The sequence below is a fragment of the Anarhichas minor genome, unplaced genomic scaffold (genome assembly GCF_050575085.1).
Source record: "Anarhichas minor isolate MPS153535 unplaced genomic scaffold, ASM5057508v1 ptg000136l, whole genome shotgun sequence".
Lineage (NCBI taxonomy): Eukaryota > Metazoa > Chordata > Actinopteri > Perciformes > Anarhichadidae > Anarhichas > Anarhichas minor.
This window is the reverse complement of record NW_027466582.1, coordinates 10,288,323-10,307,906: the sequence shown is the minus strand read 5'-3', so window position 1 is coordinate 10,307,906 and position 19,584 is coordinate 10,288,323. Positions and strand designations below refer to the sequence as shown.

The 19,584-nt window shown below is 40.8% G+C and overlaps 2 protein-coding genes across 2 annotated transcripts in view; both read right to left on the bottom strand.

Annotated features, from left to right (window-relative positions):
* Positions 1 to 8,883: 8,883 nt before the first annotated feature.
* On the bottom strand, positions 8,884 to 14,023 carry opn8c (opsin 8, group member c). The gene is made up of 4 exons (XM_076084692.1): positions 13,382 to 14,023; positions 11,548 to 11,841; positions 10,610 to 10,941; positions 8,884 to 9,348 (listed from the first exon to the last, which is right to left on the bottom strand). Exons 1-4 carry the CDS (start codon positions 13,479 to 13,481, stop codon positions 8,884 to 8,886), a joined length of 1,191 nt encoding a protein of 396 aa, XP_075940807.1. The 5' UTR covers positions 13,482 to 14,023.
* Positions 14,024 to 14,938: 915 nt separating this feature from the next.
* Positions 14,939 to 19,584, bottom strand: part of ppp2r5a (protein phosphatase 2, regulatory subunit B', alpha isoform) — a 28,071-nt gene continuing 23,425 nt past the window's right edge. Inside the window, exons 7-13 of the mRNA XM_076083535.1 lie at positions 19,418 to 19,526; positions 18,953 to 19,006; positions 18,740 to 18,790; positions 18,532 to 18,651; positions 18,007 to 18,134; positions 17,439 to 17,540; positions 14,939 to 16,941 (exon numbers count right to left, since the gene is read on the bottom strand). Coding sequence (XP_075939650.1) covers positions 16,683 to 16,941; positions 17,439 to 17,540; positions 18,007 to 18,134; positions 18,532 to 18,651; positions 18,740 to 18,790; positions 18,953 to 19,006; positions 19,418 to 19,526 — 823 coding nt within the window. The 3' untranslated portion in view covers positions 14,939 to 16,682. The remainder of the gene's footprint in view (positions 16,942 to 17,438; positions 17,541 to 18,006; positions 18,135 to 18,531; positions 18,652 to 18,739; positions 18,791 to 18,952; positions 19,007 to 19,417; positions 19,527 to 19,584) is intronic.

The following is a 19,584-nucleotide window of genomic DNA, read 5'->3' as shown; positions in this document are numbered from 1 at the left end:
GTAATACAGAAACATTGTCTTAGAGGCAGCTTCTCCTTTGCACCACAGAAAATCTCACTGGTCAAAATAAACCCCAGTGGGTGAAATTGATTCTTGTTTACCTAAATAAAGTTGGCCGGTGTTCAAGAGAAATTGTATGAAGATGCAGCTATACTGTAAAATTAAGAAGCTGAGCATTCTCTCTGTAACAACAAGACAGGTGACCCTGCAAATTCAAAACAAACAATACAAGGCACGGCACCCACTGGTTGTTTCAGTGGACATCACAGTATTTGACATAAGTTTTGCCCTCAGTTACTCTGTGTTCTAAAAATGTGTGCAGATAAAACTAAAACACCATCCTTGTTTACTCCCCAGAAGTTTGTATTTCACTTTCTACCTCACAGTAGCAACCTCACAATATGATGCAACCAGAACTACAGCACAGGTCGGGACTTCCCATCAGGTACCAAACATATCAACACTGAACACATACGGTCACAAGATGATTAAATAAAATGCTTTAAAAATATCTATATTTCAGTTTCACCTTATTGCTATTTGTACAGCTTTTATTTTCTTTTATCTAATTCTAATACCTTCATGTCTTCAAGCTACTAAAAATCACAAATGACGCAATATAAGAGCCAACTGCAGCCCATCTGAGGACTGAACATGATAACCTTTTGATTAGGTTTTCTTGAGATAATGATTTGAAATAGTAGGCAGATTTATTTCAGCCAGTCTGGTCCTCAGAGTTGTTAAAGTGATTGTTAAAGGAGTTTGTGCAGGAGGCTGTCTCAAAACCCCACTCTGTAAATCCCCCAGAGGGACATCTGTGCTTGTGGCCTGAACAGAGTGGGCTCTGTGGCCTGCAGGGTGATATCAAGGGGACGTCATGATTGTTTCTGTTCCACACGTGGTGGGCACATGAATGGGAGGGGAAAATAAGTTTCTTTATATGGTATGTCAGGTGCTCCTTTGTGACGCGAGGTGATTTGAGATTGTATTCCTATGCGCTGCCATCTGCAGGCCGGAGGCTGCAGTGAAGGAAACATTGCTGTACTGTTCACACTGCACAACTTTTTTTTACCAAACATTGTCTGCGAGCGGAAAATCAGGGTATGTAAAGGGAAAAACATAAAAATTTGCAACTGATATTTGAATTGATTTGTGTGTGCAAACTCATTTTAAATAATTTAATGAAATATTCCCAGATGCTCAATTTGTCAGTGTTAAATAAAGGACATTGCCTGAATATAAAACAGTCTAAAGCAGTGATTTCTGAAGGTGGAGGTTTGTGAACCTTTAAAGCAAATGAACCGCCCCCTTACAAAGGGAACATATCTTTATGAGCTCTTGGGGGTAAAGCGTGATATGTTTCCTTCTTAGATTAATATTTTGAATAGGCCTGTAGATATAAAACTACCCAGTGTTACACAAGTTAATAGCAAAGACAAGTAAACATGTTGAGATCACTCACATCTATCAAGGTTTGGAGCCACTGGTCTGAAGTTAAAAAAGGTTTTCTTAATTTAGATCCGGACATATCGGATCAAAGAATACATAAAAAAAGCATCCAACGCAGATTTCAACACTTAACACACCAGAAAATTCTGTGATTTTTAACATATTAAGGAAGAAAATTCCTCAGAAATACGTCATAACAGACAGCACCTGCTGTGAACAGCTGCTTTTTTAAATTTCAGATGACACATTTACTATCTGCATCAATACCTGCTTTAAAGCTGTGCAGGCTAGAAGTAAACATTCATTCCAAGTGGGGAAACAACTGCAGACCAATTGTTGTTTTTGCTACATCACTGACATTACATCTTCATTATTCATGTCCTTATGGTTCAGGTTTCATCTTTTAACTTTCGGATGTTTTTAAAGCTCAAAAATTTGGATTCATTAGTTAGAATCTCAGTTTTTCCTCCATCTCTCATCTGTTTGATACCTTACTTTCTTTTCTTCATCCCTCATGTTTTTTTGTTCTTTTAGCTGCTGGAACTGAAGATTATGATTGTGCTTGCTACTCTTTGTTAGGAGTGTATGAATAGGACAGCGGGCATTACAGAAAACTATCATATATGTTTAGAAAATGTTCAATGGATAAAAAAAGGTTAAAAACAATGATGCACACACCTGATAGGAGACCATGGCATCCCTAACGCCTTCCCAAAGACCAGTGACGGGGCCGAGCGTCGTCTATGAGCCAAGTGTCTGAGGTGCTGTAAAAAAAAACAGAGGAATTGTAATAGTGATACAATATTTATATGTATCTATCTATTAATAGGGCCTTTCTTATATATATATTTTTTTAATTTTAAAAATAGGATGGTTTGAGGTGCAGGAAGGAAAAGCTCAGAGCTGCTCTTAAACAGAGATGGGAAACTTAACCAGACACACAATTACCAAAACAACCAGTTAGTCTTAATCCATGGTGTGTTTTCTCTTGTAAAACTGACAAATTCTGTTTTGACAACATGACAAAGCCTAAATCTCCTTGCCAGACCTTCGTGTCGCTTTCCCGTTTACATTTTCTTGTCGTCTTTTCCGTCTCATTGTGGAGCATCCAGCAGTGATGGGCTCATTACTGCCCCCTGGGACCAAAGTGCAGAAACCCCACTGGTGGAAACTGAACACGCATGTCAGTGGTGGATGTGCATTACAGACATAACAAAAAAATAATGAATTCTTAGAAGTCAGAAAGCTGCACAGAAGAAGAGATGCATGCTTCAGCAAACTTCATTTACCAAAACAGATTGCTTCAGAAATTGTTTCCGTTCGCTCTGTTGAGACGACAAACCGAGACAACACCACCACGCTGAAAATATTTGAATCTCGCTGAAGCCACCCACCCATGACAATAACATGTGGAGCAAGATCACAGCATGTGATCTTGATTTCCTGAATGTGTGTCTGCATCAACAACAAGGCTTTCATACTGCAAAAAAAGTCAATCATTCGATACGTACAAAGACACATGTTTAAAGCTGAAATTGCCTCACTGAAGGGTAACTTTAAGAACTTCCCTAAAGAAAGTCGACTGTACCAACTTGACCCAGTAATGGATGATGAAACCCTCAGAGTTGGTGGTCGGTTGAGTAAACCAGCACTGCCAGCAGAATCCAAATATCCAGTAATTTTGTCCAAAGAAGAAATCACATGCTGTTTGGTTCATTTGGGTGAAAGAACACAAGCAGATTTTCCATCTTTTTGAGGCTGCTCTTGTGCTCTAATTACTGGACAAACTGAGAAATTGGATTAATCAGAACTGAAGACAAAGAGAAAAAGAGAAAAACAAAACAAACAAAAGCAGGAGGACTTGACAAAGCATCTCTTTCTGGCCTCTCTCTCTCTCTGCAGCCCGTTCCATGTTGGCACACAAAGACTGACTCATGATGGACCGTGACCAGAACACAAACGACCAGGGTGACATTCAACATACTTACATAACTATATTTCACTAAGTTATGCGCACTTTGACAGTGTGCAACTTATAGTGGAATAGTGGAATGTGGACACATCACAGAGCTATGCAGTATTTTGTTTGCAAGTGCCTTAGATAACTACAGTCACTTGCTAACAAAGCTAACATTTGCTCCCCAACAGCTAACTTTTCCCATCCCATCATCATTTTAATTATCCTGGACATAAGGTGCTAAAATAATCCTTTGACATGCGGAAATCTTATGTGTTTAGCTAGCAACAAGCATTTTCTTCATATTAAAACAAGATTAAAACAAGATTTTTTTAGGTTTGGACCCACCAATAACCCTCGCAAGACTACCATCTCCACCTCAGGTTACAGCCTTCAAAACCTCTCTCTCATACACACAGAAGCTGGTGAACAACATGTTGATGTAATTGTCAGATTAATGAGTCTGGAAAACTTAAATAAGCAGTGTTTCGCACTGAATCACACGCAGTGTTCATCACCAACAGGATCTTTTTCGCCTTTGCCTTTGGATGGGCAGATCAATACTCACAGGACGTAGAGACGCCGCAGCATCATCACAGCTTCCTCTCCTCATCGCTGCAACTCCATAATCTGGAGAGTCCATTCTGGTGTCTCCGAGCAAGTCCTCAACCGCCTGCTTGTCCTGTACTGTTAGTTTGTGTGTCTGCAAGTAGAGGAGAAGCAGTTTGAGGGCTCTGCTGTGAACGAAACAGGGAGCGGCTGCAGAGTGACGCCTGTTGTGCTGCCGAACAGCTTCTTCTAACTGGTGCTAATGAGGGTTTTAAACAAAGGAGGCTTGGCTGGCACACAAAACAGCAGAGGGGGTTGTTGTGCCTGACTTGGACCCACAGTGCCACTCTGATCTAAGCCAGCCCCATCTCTCCCTTCATCTCTCCATCGCAGCCTGTCCTGTTCCGCTCCAGTGAGGCAGTTTCCTCCAATAATGAGATCGCCGTGCCTCCCATCAGGGCCTGCCACCTCGTCCCCATTTCAAGGCTAACGAGGGTGAGATGCCGTGACTGCCAGTGCCTCCGAAAAACCGGGTCCCATCCCCCCTGTACATACATGAATAGCTGCACGCGCGCAGATGTATACCTTTAGAGTTCAGTTTTTAAGGCTACTTTCATGTTACACCAAGGCCAAACATAGTGTTACCCGCACATACAATTCAAGGGCATGACAGACAGCAACAAGCAGGAGAAAGTTCAACAGTAAAATTAGCATATAGGATACTTTAAAATATGTTGGGATTTTATGTTTACGGTGATGCTGTACATACATCATACACAGTGGCGGAGGAACTATTCACATCCAGGTAAAAGTACCAATACAACAATGTACAAATACTCCACAAGAAGAAGCCCTGTTGGGTTGGGTTGTACACTCCACCAGGAAAAGTGTCACTCAGGTGAGATTCATTCATAATCCAGTTGCCATTCGGGGGCTTTAATTGTAGAATACACTGCATGAATTCTGAAAAATGAATCTGTTCTGTTCACTTTGAATAAAAGGTGAGGTCCTATCTACATTACATGAGAGCTTTCCAATACAATGCATTTAAATTTACAACTAAACATCCACATACATATAGATAACAAGAGATTTTGCCCTGCACAAAGTGAATCCCTATAAAACCCAAGGTAATACAAAGGTAACCTGCAGTTTTCTTTCCAATCATGAATGGCCTGCTGAGTTGTTCCCTGTCCAATTCCCACCTTATACCACACAGAGGGAGGGCTGCTTCCAGCTGTGGTCCACACATATTAGACACAGACTCAGGAGGATTGACCAACTGTACATTTATTTCCTGGAGATTAATTTTACACGAATTAATACCCTAACCCTACAGATGCAGTGATATATTATTTAAAGGTATTACATGGAGGAACTCGGTTTACCCCGGCAGTCTAGGCCTATTGCAACATAACCAGAGGCTTGTCCAAGGCAAGCCTGAGCAAGTTCTAACTATAAGTGTAATCAAAGAGGAAAGTCTTAGGCCTACTGTGGTGAGGACGTCTGCCCCCCGATCTGAAACAAGAAGCTGGTTCCACAGGAGAGGAGCTTGATAGCTGAAGGCTTTGGCTGCCATTCATTTTTTTCAGAGACTCAAGTAACCCTGCATTCGCAGTGCTCTAGTGGCATGAATAGAGTACTCTGGCTATCGTTTTCCGGCAGAGAAACATGGCCTCAGACTTGGGGGGTACTCTGCTGTAAATCGCCCCAGTGTGTGTTGAATGTCACAGTCTGATGAAGCCAACAGAACCACATTGTCTTCTAAGAGCAAAGTCGTAATTCTGAGATTGTGGGAAATTCAGGGACTCCAACCGAATCCAACCAACCTGCAATTATTTGGACCAAACATGCAACCTCCAGAGACGGCTTGTTAGCAGGGGGACATTAAGACGAACAAAACAGCACTTTTGCCCTTTTGTTAATAGTGTTTTGAGTTGGCCCTGGCCCTGGAGGACCAGAAGTTAATGGTTTCCATCCAGTTGTCAAAAGCTCAGCATGGAGCCACTGAGTACGTCGCTGGTGGTCTTTTTTTCAATCATTGTCAGTTTATTTATTTCCTTTTTTCTCTTTTGAAAGAGTTTCCCATTTTGTAGAGGTGTGTGTGTGTGTGTGTTTTGATTGGATGGGGAAAGTAATTAAGGGGCCACCCCCTGATATGCTACTTTGGAAAACTTTTTCATGCCCACGTGCAGCTTTCTCCTTTCAAAGTTGATTGTTTGAACACACTTACCAAAGCACAGCACTGCCGATTACGCTTTGTTCTTTCCTTGCTTTTTACAGTATTTTAAACTTTGTGTGCGGCACCACAGTAAAATTCCTGATGACGAGTTCTTACCGATAAATGCAGCTAAATCTTGTTGATGATTTGGACCATAGAGAAAACATTGTCAACTATTGTCAAGATGTTTCATAATCTGAAGTGCATACACCCAACATCTCACTGCTGATTTTTAAAGACCTTTCACAGGTACAGTCTGACACATTATCTATAACACGACTTTAATGTTTGATGTTTGATTCGCCGGCAAGCTATAAACATAACATTGACATATTATCGCCTAATAAAATTGCTATGGGTGAACGCATTCTTTCAGCTCTGTTTTTGGTGTCCACCAATTCCTGAGGGAAATATCTGGCTCTATATTTAAGTTAGTCACTAACTTTGTCCGTCTGCCCTTTAAAAGGGCATAAAAGCGTGTCTTCAGAATTTTCTTCTGTTTTGTGTGTATTGGGTTCTGAACACTGCCAAAACATGAGTGACCTATGCTCAATACTGTGCCTGAATGCATCCTGATTAAACACAGATGGAGCACTGAGGCTGCTGCTCTGCCAACATGCTGGTCACTCTCTCCTGTGTAGACAAAGTGTAAGACCAATATTCACCCTCTTGTAGCTCTGTTTATGGTCTCCACCAACACCTGAGGAAAATATCCGCCCCTTTTTAGCTGCTAAATGCTGTTGGTTTTTAATAATAACAGTAAAGTTGAGGGCAATGAGCTCTTAGAGGTCCTAAATTACTTATTCAGAGCAGAGGCATTGCCTCCACACGGGCTCTCAACATGGTAACAGCTGAGCCGGCGGCTTGTAGCTAGCGGTGCTAACAGCTGCAAATAACATCAAATAGAGCTAACAGTGTTTACCTGGGGGGGAGCAGAGGGTGGGCCCGTTAGTGTGGCCGGCTGGCTATTCAAACAAAGCACAGAGAAGCTCAGATTTAGACACACGCAGAAGGAGAGCGACTTTCTTCTCTGCTTATACATTAATCCAATATATCATTACATAGCAAATAGTTGTTTGCTGCTATAATAATGCTCTGAATGTCATATAGAGAACCTAAGATGTAGTCCTTTCAATCTCCTGTGGTTAGAAAAACGTTAATATAGCAGCTTTAAATAAACTAATTCATCTGAATTATCCCCATTCAGATTTATTCTTCCTCTCACTTAAACACACTTTAAATGCTTAATTGCCTCCACAACGGACTAAAAGGAGCTTATTATACAAGTGAGAGTGACAGACAAATGAATCTGTCTTCCATAAGACGCATGAAGCTGTTCAACTACTCAGCTGATTATTAAGAAAAGAGATAAAGGTGATTCATGCTCTGTGCCAGGTTTGAATTTCTCTCCATTTATGCAGCCATTGATTTTCCCCAGAACGAGACCACGAAATGAATAAAAATGTGAGGATATCTGAACATTTTGAACAATTAAATATATACATTCAGAAAAGAGTGGTGTATAAGATGTGTTTTTAACAGTTTATTATTCTCAGTTATCATGGATTTGATATCATACTGCAGTATTGTTGTTTTTATCAATTTTCTATTTTCGTACATTATAGAAATACATTTTTAATATGATTTTAACATCACAAGAGACATGTTCGTGTAAAAAAAAGTATTTAGAGCTACGGAGAGAAGAAACATTACAAGAACAAATTCACAGCCCAACTTTCTGTTAATATCAAAGCGCTAAAAGCTTCCAGAGAGTTAGTGGTCAAATGAATATTTAAATGCTGCATTTGACACCTAGCGGGTACAATTTTGTAGAAAAGAAACACATCAAAGGTACAAAGAAAAAGGAAAATGGGTAAAAGGGTTCATATTCAAAACATCAGACTGAACATTAAATGTTTGCTAATTCAAGATATTACAGATAAAACACACACGCACACACACACACATAAAAACACACACAACAAAAACCTTTTACAGGGAACATTACATATTACAGCTCCTGTTTCTTTCAGTTCAGTAGTTGAGGCAGAGTGAGAAGAGAGTCCGAACACTAAGTGAATCTACTTTCTGAAAAAAAGGCCACTGCAGGCTGAAATTATAATAACAAAGAGTTGAAAAATAGTGAGTAAAAAGAAATCCATAAATAAGAAGAGTGTATGTATTGTGACGTGTGAAGCTGCTAAAGGAATGAGCCACGTTAGCAGCTCTGAGGGGTCGTATTTTGGTCTCTCAGACGTTATTCTGACTTAGAAGTACAACTTTCAGTGAACACCAGCATGCAAAGTCTGCATATTACAATAAATGATTTAGCACAGAATATATTTGCATGTAACCAGGGATTACAGTCAGCTCTATGTTAGTTTTAATGTAAGAAGTGTGCCAAATGAAAGTATAACATTGAATAAAACACTGAAACGACAATTTAAATGTGAGGGTTTTTTTTTGACAACAAAGGACAAGCTTGGCCTCATTGAGAATATATGATTTTAGGATTTAACAGGATGAAGGCTGCTTAGCAGATATACACTTTATATACACTTTAATTAACAAAATCAGCACCATGGGACCTGATTAATATCTGAGACTCATTACTGAAACCAGTAGTTCAGTTTGGTTGATGGCTGGATAAACGTTCAAACAGTGAAACAGAGTTCATATAGAGACAGACAGGGAGCCTCTGGCAACTTTATTGTCCAAGATGGTGGGAGCTTTTTTTCGACGGGGACCCCCAGCAGGTGTACACCAGCCTGCCGGGGACAGGGTTGCCGCTGCTGTGCACTGCTTTGCCTTTGCTCTTGCTGAGCGTTGGGTCCCGAGACAAACCAAAGGGCCTCTTTTGGACGCAGGCTCTTTCCTGGAGCTGAATGTGGATGGGATGTTGGTGGCCCGTGGCAGTGTGAACGCTCACTCGATTACCTCCCAGCGTGGGCCATAAAGGGAGGAGCAGGCAGCGAAGCTCCCGCCGGAAAGTCTTGTTGAAGTAGAAGTAGATGAACGGGTTGTAGATGTGGGAGCTTTTGGCAAAGAGGGCGGGGAAAACAAAGCCCCCAGGAGCCATGTACTGGTTCTCCTTGTGGAAAATGAAGAGGAAGGACACTACAGCGTACGGTGCCCAGGCTATCACAAAACCCAGGCTGATACAGGAAAACATCTGGAAGAGGAAGTAACACATTACAGAGGATTACTTCTCTGGAAATACTTCAAACGTAATGAATTATTTTCTTTTCAAGAGCAAATGAGGAAACGTTGTGTTGTTTCATAGCTCTAAATAACATCTGAAGCAGAAGATTAGCATAGAAAACTGTCTTTGCTCCTTCTAAGTGAGTACTAGATAATGTTAACTAATATACAGTATATATATCGGACAATAGATCGCTTTTAAACGTTTAAATATCGATATTGGTTTTAGAACCGACCTTAAGTCCCTCGTTTCTTCTTCATAAACTACAGCTTTTGGTTTGGTTAGCACAGGCAAGTCCTCAACGGTAAACTCACAAAGATTAAAAACGTTTGTTTTGAATCATCCTATATTCAAATCGTGCTGCTGAAAGAATGACACCACATATCTGATAACCAAAGTACTTGTGATCCATGTGAGTGTCAGTGTCCGGATTACTTGTATAGCTGAAGAAAATGTCTGAATATGATGAGTATGGGGCCAGATTTCAGGTTATAAAAAGTGTTTTTTTCCTGAGGAATTCTTAGTTTAATGTACATCAGTGGTATCACTACCATTGGACATAGTATGTTGCACTGATTACAGGAGTGTGTGTGTGTGTGTGTGTGTGTGTGTGTGTGTGTGTGTGTGTGTGTGTGTGTGTGTGTGTGTGTGTGTGTGTGTGTGTGTATGGTGTCTGTTTGTTCAGATTTCATCAAACTATGAGCCCAAGAGGAAAGTGAGCCACCACTGAGACCAGAATGCCTTCTATTCATCAAGACTTGACTTGTGACTTGATGGTTTTGACACCAGAGCGGATTTCAAGTATTTTAGGGAAAGTCCAGGTGAAGTCACAAGTCTTGTCAAAGTAAGTCACCAACCAGGTCTCAAGTCGTTAAGAGAAAGTCTCACACCACGTCGACTCACAAGTCTTTCTTCTACCAAGTAACACTTGAGATTTTGTTTTTGCTTTGTCTTTAAGGAGTCAAATCTCAAGTACCTCAAGTTGTAGTCCAAGTCAAGTCTCGCGTCTTGATTCAACATTTAGATTTAACAGTTATTTTTCTTTTAGAAACATGTTGTTTGCAATTACATAGAACATGTTTTACATGAATTTCTGTCTCAGGTGTGAGGACAACTAGTTAAATGTAAGGAAAGTTAGCTAAATATTCAAAATTTCAGGAAGTCGCTGCTGCCCACCAAGAAGTAGTCCACATAACCTCAAGAAGAAAAAAAAAAACCTTTGTTCGCTCACCACAGAGAGTCGTCTTTCAGTATGTTTCAGGTTGTTGCGGATGCCTCTTGCAGACAGCGACTTGGAGAAGCGGGACAGCTTGTAGAGGATCCGACACTGGGACACCACGATGAGGAGGACAGGAACCATCGTGAAGCAGGCGAAGGAGCAGATGACGTAGAAGGCGTCCTTGGCTGAGGTGTGATAACCCCTCCAGGCGATGGTGCACGACAGTCCGTAAGGCTCAGGGACGTACTCGCCCCAGCCAAACAGAGGGAAGCTGGACCACACAGTAGCCACGAGCCAGATGACACAGCACACGAGTTGGATGTTAGCTCCTTCCAGCCACACAGCTGTGAAGAAAAACTGTTTAGTAACCTATCAGGAAGTTACATATCGTATACAGTCCATGTCTCAAATGCGTTAGTGCTGAAAGTAGAAAACGGTTCAACATTTTTGGCAAGTTTGCGTCATCAATTTCTTGCCCTGAGTGAGATTAAAAGATTGACTTTCATGTCTGCACGGGAAAAGCGACGCTACACTACCAGCAATTCTAAAGCTCACTAATTAATATGGTAGGCAAAGCCAAAATAGCGGTTCCCCCTCCAGTTTCCAGTCTTTGTGCTAAACTAAGCTAAGCTGCCTGTAGCTTCATATTTACTGTACAGACACGAGAGTGGTGTCAAACTTCACATCTAATTCTCAGTAAAATAGAGAATATGCTTGTTTATTTGTCAAACTAATGTCAAATGTCAAACTATGTCTTTAAAAAAAAGCTTTCTTTGACCTCTCTCTGCTGTCAACTTTGTCTCTCCTTTGTGACTAAAGTAAGTGAAAGTAAAAAGGCTATGCGACGCTCTCTGCCTTACTTTGCTTCTTCTACACATAAAAGATCTTACAGTATATTGAGCATGATGGGCTTTCTTGTCCCCGAACCAATCAACAACAACTGCCCTCACCATAAACCAGGCTGTAGCAGGTCTTCAGGTAGCGGATGATGCTGATGGCGGCGATGGTGAACATGGCGCACAGGCCAAAGGTGTAGCAACCGAGGCCGTAGTAAACACATGTGATGTTTTCTCCCAGCCACATGTGGTGGAAGGAGGACATGATGGAGAGCGGGTAGAAGCAGATGCAGGAGAGGAAGTCGACCACGGCCAGGTTGACGCACAGCAGCTCCGAGCCCACCATCTTCCTCCTCCTGCGGTAACAAATCACCAGAACCAGCCCATTGCCCAGAACAGAGAGCACAACTAGACAGAAGACCGAGAAAAAAGTCTAAATAATCAAAATAAAAGCTGCAATAATGGACTTTTTTGGACAACAAGCAGAATTACTGCAACACTGGAAAATAAGCATGTTATCAGGTGTATCACAGGTACAGTGATGTAAATATCATAACTACAGAACACACAAACACACATGCCTTAGAATTAATCACAAGTGTAATTAGTTTAGTGAATAACAACCTCAGTGACTGGCAACCGTTATCAAGGAGTTTGGTAACCGTTATCAAGGAGTTTGGTTGCTATACTGAGCCAGATGTCTTACAAACCAACTGATTTTAATTACCCCACAATTCTTGACCCCAGCGTATAACGCGAAATGAATGTTGTTGCTAATCATTAACGTATCACAGACTATGGAAAAAGAAAAGAAAAAAGTCCAATAAAAATCAAATTAACAGTGGTGTTATGTAAACAAACATTTTGACAGACTTAAAATTCAGAAAATGTATGAATATTTGTTAGTTATGATCAGGACTGAATGTGGTTAAAATTCTAACTCAGTGAAAGTGGAAAACATACTATGTGTGAAAATATACTATTTTTTACTGTAGTTTTAGGAAGGAGACATGTTGGTCCTCTAAGGTAACAAAAGTTTATTTTTTTCATCTGACAAATGTAGATGTCGTTGCTAATCATTGATATAACGACTAAGAAATGACAATAACGTCCAAAACAAACAAGTGATGTTGTGGCATGTTTTCATTATGTTGTTTTCTTAGTTTACTTATTCTAAGCTCAACTATAATGTTGGTGAATGTTTTTGCTTGAATTCACGTTAACCACACGTTTACTGCAACATGCACGCCTTAGGAAGTGCTGCCAGGGGTCTGACAAAACGCCAATGTGACATGTTCTGTATTAGAATAAGCAGCCTCAATTGGAGGGATGTGCTCATAGTTGAAAGTGTCTTTCTTTATTTTTGTGTAAATATTTATTCTAATGAAAGATGCTCAATGTACAGCTCAAGAACAATATCTAAGATACATAAATATTTCAATTTGTGGAGGAGAAAAAAGATTTCAAAGAAATGAAAAGGAAAAAATACAAATATATGTTATGTGCATTAATTGCACCAAGAGTGTAGAGATTAGAAAAAAAGCTTATAAACATAATGCTGATACAGCCACTTTAATATAAATAGTGATACATAACAGATTACTATGATAAACCTAGCCTATAATAAAATAAAATATTAATAAAATAAATGAATACACGCTTTTCTAAAAATAAGTGCTCTTTCCCATCAATTCCAAATAAAATCCGTGTTCTTCCTGCATTTCAGTAAACTATAGTATAACTTCTATATTGTTTATTAAAAGAGTAATTGGGATTCTTTCGCTTTAAAAGTACATATTATTATTATTATAGTTATAGCAGGAAAAATAACACATTTTGATAACCAACATATCTTTCTGTAAGGCTTTATTCGTCCACGAGCTCAATAAGGACACCATTTAATCTGCTTTCAAGTGAGACATAAATGAGAGCAAATGAATGCACGTACCGACGGAGAAGATGGTCAGCCCCACACATATGTCAGCAGCAGGGCTCAGTTTGGAGGTGAAGGCAGAGATGGTCCGGTTGTCAAAGGAGTTCAGAGTCATTGGATGAAGCAGCTCGCTATGTCGCTGTTTGCGGGTGAAATCCGGACATATAAAGCGAGAAGAGTGCACGGAGGACTGGCTTTTACGCAGGTGGATGTGTCACCATCACCATGCTAAATGACCTGCTCCGTGAAAAGCATGGGGTCCTCCTAGCGCGTGTGATCTGATCCAGAATAACTCGACTGTCGTGGGGAAATTACAGCTCTTACAGGAACTCACACAAGTAAGTGACAGGATATCTGATGATGGAGGACGCATCACTGATGAAGTAGAAAAGGTGCACTCAAAAGGGTGCAGATCTCCGCCAGGTGTGTGGTTCACTGAACGCACCATTAGCTCTCCCCCTGCACTAATGGGCTGTAAGTGTGTGAGCCTCAAACCCCGCGCGCATTGCTCTTTCAGAACAGCAAAACATTCCCTACATTTACAAACACCTGCATGAAGATATTCACAAAGCTATACATTTTAATAATAATTTTTAAAAAGTCTCTCACAAAAGAAAAACATTTCATTTTCATGATGGAAAACTTTTGACAGACACATAGGTACACACTCACTCACTGTAGCACACACGTGACCAATGGCATGATCCTCCTAGCGGAGATAATAGTAATAACAAAAATGATGACAAATATAACAAGTTTAAATCTTCAGATTAAACTAGTTCATTAATGTTGAATCTTTAACCTCCAATTAGTCAATTGTTTTTTTTCATTTAGCTTCTAGCTTTTTATTTTCAATATTTAATCTCTCTCTCCACACATATATACACATACATGTATATGTAAGCTGCAACCTCATATTGATCATTTTAATGGAAAATCACTTACTTTGATAGCCCTTGAATGAGCCCCGGCACGGACAATGTACCATGAATCAAACATATAGACTCGTCACGGATGAAAAGCAGGTGGAACGAGTAGCATTAACGATTGCTCACGTCCAGCTGTAAGTGTAACGGACTGCAGAATGAGCTGTGGTGACGGTTTGTGATTAAATGAGATGTGATGATTGCTACAGTAGAATTTATCTTTCCATTAAGACTTTGACTGACGCGTCTAAAGAGCACCGATTACCATCACTGCCACATCATAAATAGAAAGAATTTCAAAAGACATTAAAACGTGAAAGTCTCATCCCATTGGATGATTTTAAACGTTATATTTTGGAATGTTTTTAGAAAAGGTTGTGATCGTTCGCTCCTGTGACTGGCTGTTTTTTTTTTATTGATCTCGTGCTCAATGGGAAAACTTGATTAAACAAAGGTTATATACAAATTATAACTAGTCAAAGAAATGCATTTGTCATATGAAACAATAATATTCTTGACTGTGGGGCCCCGGAGCTCAAAGCTGATGACAAAACTGGCGCCATCTGTTGACCTCCACGCAGAACTACAATTCAACACACCAGTGAGAGAGAAAAGGGAAAAAAGACAGAGGTAGTAACGCTTTGAGTAGAAAGATAAAGTAGACTTTATTTTATGGTGAAACCTAAATAAGATCTGCGATTACAAAACAGGTTCCCCACACAGTTTTTTTTTTTGTTTTTTTTCTTAAACGTCACAGAGGTTGGAATGCTGTACTGACAGAAAGGCATCAGAGAAGACTGGACCTAAAAACATGGACTTAGAAGTAGTAAGAGAGCAGACACTGAGTTCAGAGGGAACACCGTTCAATTTAAAAAATAAGTCACAAGTTGTTCCTATGATCTACGGCAGTCTGATTAAAGTTCATGAACAGATTTATCAACTCCCAACGGCAGAAACTAAAAAGCAAACGTGAGGTTACAGTCGGGAGATGCAGGGAGTGAACAGGCATCGATGCTAAAGATTACTTGGATTTTCCTGTGCTAAGCATTCATTTTCTTGATATCACTAGTTCATGACGAGCCTTTGTTCGGATATAAAAACTTACAATACACAACATCAGCTTGTGAATTGTAAAACGCCAAATAAGTGGTGAGACGAGTGTAAGTCTTTGCTATTCGACAGTGAACCATTTATGTTCCTAAGCACTTCCTCAGACCGAGGAAACGATACACTGTACAGAAAACCTTAAACTGAGTGGCATGTCCCTTTAAGTAGCCTCACAAACTAACATGTACGCACTCCTGCATCCCGTCATAATCCATCTGCAAAAAGGAAACATTGAAAAATATTTGCCTCGTCAACACTCAGGAAAAAAGTATAGTACTGTAGGTGTCATGTTTGTATGTCTTAATCTACTACTTTTAGGGGAATACTTTTATTCTCTTTCTTGCTGAGAGTTAGAGGAGAACATCTAAACTGTGGTACGGATGCTCTCATCTAAACCCCATTGAAGCTTTCCTTCAATTCGAGTCAGGCTTGAACGACATACTTTAGTGTAATCCTATAAATGCAGGTGTGTTTTCACGTTTTTTTACCCAGATAAAAAAAGAAATAGTTACCAACACCTGAAACACAAAAACAATCTCACAAATGTTCCATCTTACCAAACTGTGAACAAGTCTTAACTTCATAGTCCCAACGAGAGTCACTCTCGGAGATATCAATCCATATCTGGGACTATTACTCTTGAGGATATATCTTTTTTTTGGCCATGAACCTCCCATTCTCTATCTCTGACGTGAGACGACCGTGCTGTAGCGTCTTCTGCTCCTGATAACGGTCCTTTTCTGTACATCAACAGATCAATGTTTAAAGATGGATCTGGTCCCATCTGCCCCCCCCCCCCCCCCCCAAATACTCCCAAACACCGCAGTTCCCTTCGTCCTTGAGGTTTGCACCCAAGTGTTGGCAGCAACAAGGAAAAGCACATTAAAAAATAGACATCTTTAAATAGCTATTCAGCTTGTCTAAGCGCAGCACAATCGGAAACATTAAATTCAAGTCATCATTATTTTCTCCCCTCCCATGTATCATACAACGAATATAAACAAACAGAAATAATCATTTTCAGTTAAGAAACTAAATGTGAATGGATAAATCTTTGATCAGACAGATAAACAATATACTGCAGCCACACTGTAACATCCAAAAATAGTCTTAAGTTGAAATATATATATTTTCTGCCAAAGAAATGCTGGCGTCCTAAGTCACTCTAGTAGATTTAATATACTGTTGAGGTGTAATTTGTGTTCTTTCTGTCTACGTCAATCCTCTGACAGTCCTGAACACGATGGTCAAACCGTTACGGAATAAAAAACGGACGTCCGGTGTCATTTGGCACATGGGGCGCTCTCGCTGGCCGCCACACTGACGTCGGGATCTTTGTCGTCTGTGGTGACGGCTGCAGCCTCGGCGCTCTTGTCCTGGTTGTCATTATTACTACTATCACTGTTGTTGTTGTTGTTGTTGTTGTTGTTCTGGACACTCGGGAGCCCGTGGCTGTTGTTCTGGACCAGAGCGCCGCTTCTGAGCCTCAACTCATCCAGCTTCTTCCACAGCTCGTCCCTCTCCTGCTCTTTCTTCTTCTCCCTGAGACGACAACATGCAACAAAAACACAAAGACAGAAAAGGAAAAAATAAAACACCGACGACTTATATTCATGAGACAGTTGATTTAATAAAATACTAACTCGACGAATCACTTCATTCGTTGTAAAATACGACGGCATGCATCCAAAAACCTCAATAGAAGCTTTGAATTTCATACAGCCCTGCTATCCAGAGACTTTGATCTGGTGCTCAAACATGAGCTCAGGTGCATCCTGTTTGCCGATTATCCTTGAGACACATCTAGAGTCCACTTGTGGCGAATTCAATCTATTGGACATGATTTAGAAAGGTCCCTCCAGTCACAGTGCTCGTCAGATTAAGCCAACATCTGGTTTTTAGCTGACAGAGACGCCGCACTCATTCATTCTCTCAGAGGGAAGTTCATATTTTCTGATGTGCACGTGTGGCGCCGGGGACAGTTTACTGAGAGTGGCCCAGTAGTTGTCAAACAATGTTCATGTAAATCTGTGACTCACCGTTGCCGCTCTGCTTTGTAGGAGGAAGTCAACTCGTCAAACAGCGTGCAGTTCATCTCCATCAGCGTCTTGAGCACGTTGTAGACCAGAGCTACGATTGTCCTGCAACACCGCACAGACACACACACACACACACACACACACATCAACAATTTGGGAATTGGATGAACTTATTTGGAGTTATTATTGTTTGTATTAAGGTTTTAACTCTTTGTTCATCTCATGGAGTAACTGTAACTTTATATCTGTTATTGCTGCGTCTTTATGTCAATAAGCAGCACATATCTTTCATTGATATGAACTCTACATATACAATGATTAACATACTGGTTCAAAGAAAGTTATTCGTGAGTAATACAGAAAATGTGTGCAGAGGTTTTAGTGCTTTTAGGAAATGACACGCGTCATCATGGTGGCGTGCGTCTACATGTCTGTCTGTAAAGTGTGAACATAATCTGAAGAGCAGCACATGACGGCAACATCACGGCAGGTTTGTGAGCATCGATGTTCCTTCTTGATTCAGTGTTACGATGTGTTAATGATCCGTTAGTCAGACTGCAGCACTTACGGGTTCCAGTGCTCCTTGGAGATTCTGTAGAGGCTACCGAACATGATGGGGAGGACCTTGTCGATGTTTTCCTCGATGAGGCTCAGAATGTACTCGTTATTCCAGAAGTACAGCGCCCGCTCCGCGACCTGCCGAGACAGGAAACACAAATTGAAGAAAGGCTTCGGTCGGATTGTGTTTGTGCCGCTTGATGACCCCTTTTCTTTTCAATCATTGAAGTTAACTCAGTAGAAAACGAAAGTTCAGATGAAGGAGCAAACAAACGCCCGTCAGACATAAACATGACGGCAACTTCGCATGTCGGGTCTGAAGAAGTGCCCGAGTCTCTTTAAAGTCACAGCAGCCATCTTTAACTTCCTCACTGCAGGACGCAGTTTGTGCTGCTGTTGAACTGCATTTCCTTATTCCTCATTGTTATAAATGGAGTGGACTAAATAACAGAAACACCTGTCAGCATCTAAGACAAAGGTGGTAGATTGATTGAACGTGTCTGTGTGCTTCTGTATGTTTGTGTCATGAGCGTACCTGGAAGTGTGGATTGGCCACGCATTTAGAGATCTGTTTGAACAGCGGCTCCTGGATCTTCTTGAATTGTGTCGGCTCAATGACGTCCAGAATCTCCTCGATTTCACCCAGAAACATCACCTAAATCGGACACAAGGTGCAGACCGTCAAGCAACACGAAGATCTGGTTGACGTATGTTTGAAGTGTATTTCTAGACGTGCTCGTTACCTCTTTCTGGCTGCAGGTTTTTGGCCAAAACTTCAGCAGCCCGCGGATCACCTGCACAGGAAAGATAGCAGAGAATTGTGTGAAAAATTGCTGAGAAAACAACAACCCCAGTCTGCTCGAGTGGGTGGCTGCTGGCCCATTTCTCTGCAGTGTAGACTCATTTAGTGCTCCAGGCGTTGTGCTTTGAGTGGGAGGATTGATAAAAATAAGTACCGGTTCAGTAAGTGTAGGATCTTTCTCCAGGAACTGGACCACACAGTAGGCCAGCTGAGAGACACAAAAGAAAGAAGTAAAAGTACACACTGTTCCCAAAAACAGCATCAGACGAATACCAACATCATCTGAAACGATTATCTCTCTTTTTAAATATGTATTTAGAATGAAAACCTCTGACAAATGTTATTATTCTTATAAACTCCCACTATGGTCGTGTTGATGAATTTAAGATGCACTGAAACGCAGTAATAGTCAGTGAAACAGTGCAGTTTCACTGCCGAGCCACCAGGAGGTGCTGCGCAACAGAAATGGCATCATGACGGTGCTTAATCCTGCAGAAACAATCCTTAACAAACCGCACATTTTAGTTATACACCAACAACCTACAGGGTATGCAGCCAAAATGAATGTGATTTATAAAAACAACAAACATGATTAAATATTAAAGACAGATTCTCCTACCTGTGCATGGAAAAGGGCCAGTCCTTTAGCTGTGTGCAACGGGATGAGCACCTTCATCAGGAACTGCTTGTGCTCGGCCTTCAGAGGCAACGCAAACCCATTGATGATACTACAAACAGAGAAACGGTGTTAGACGGATAACGGCGCAGAAAGACACACACACACAA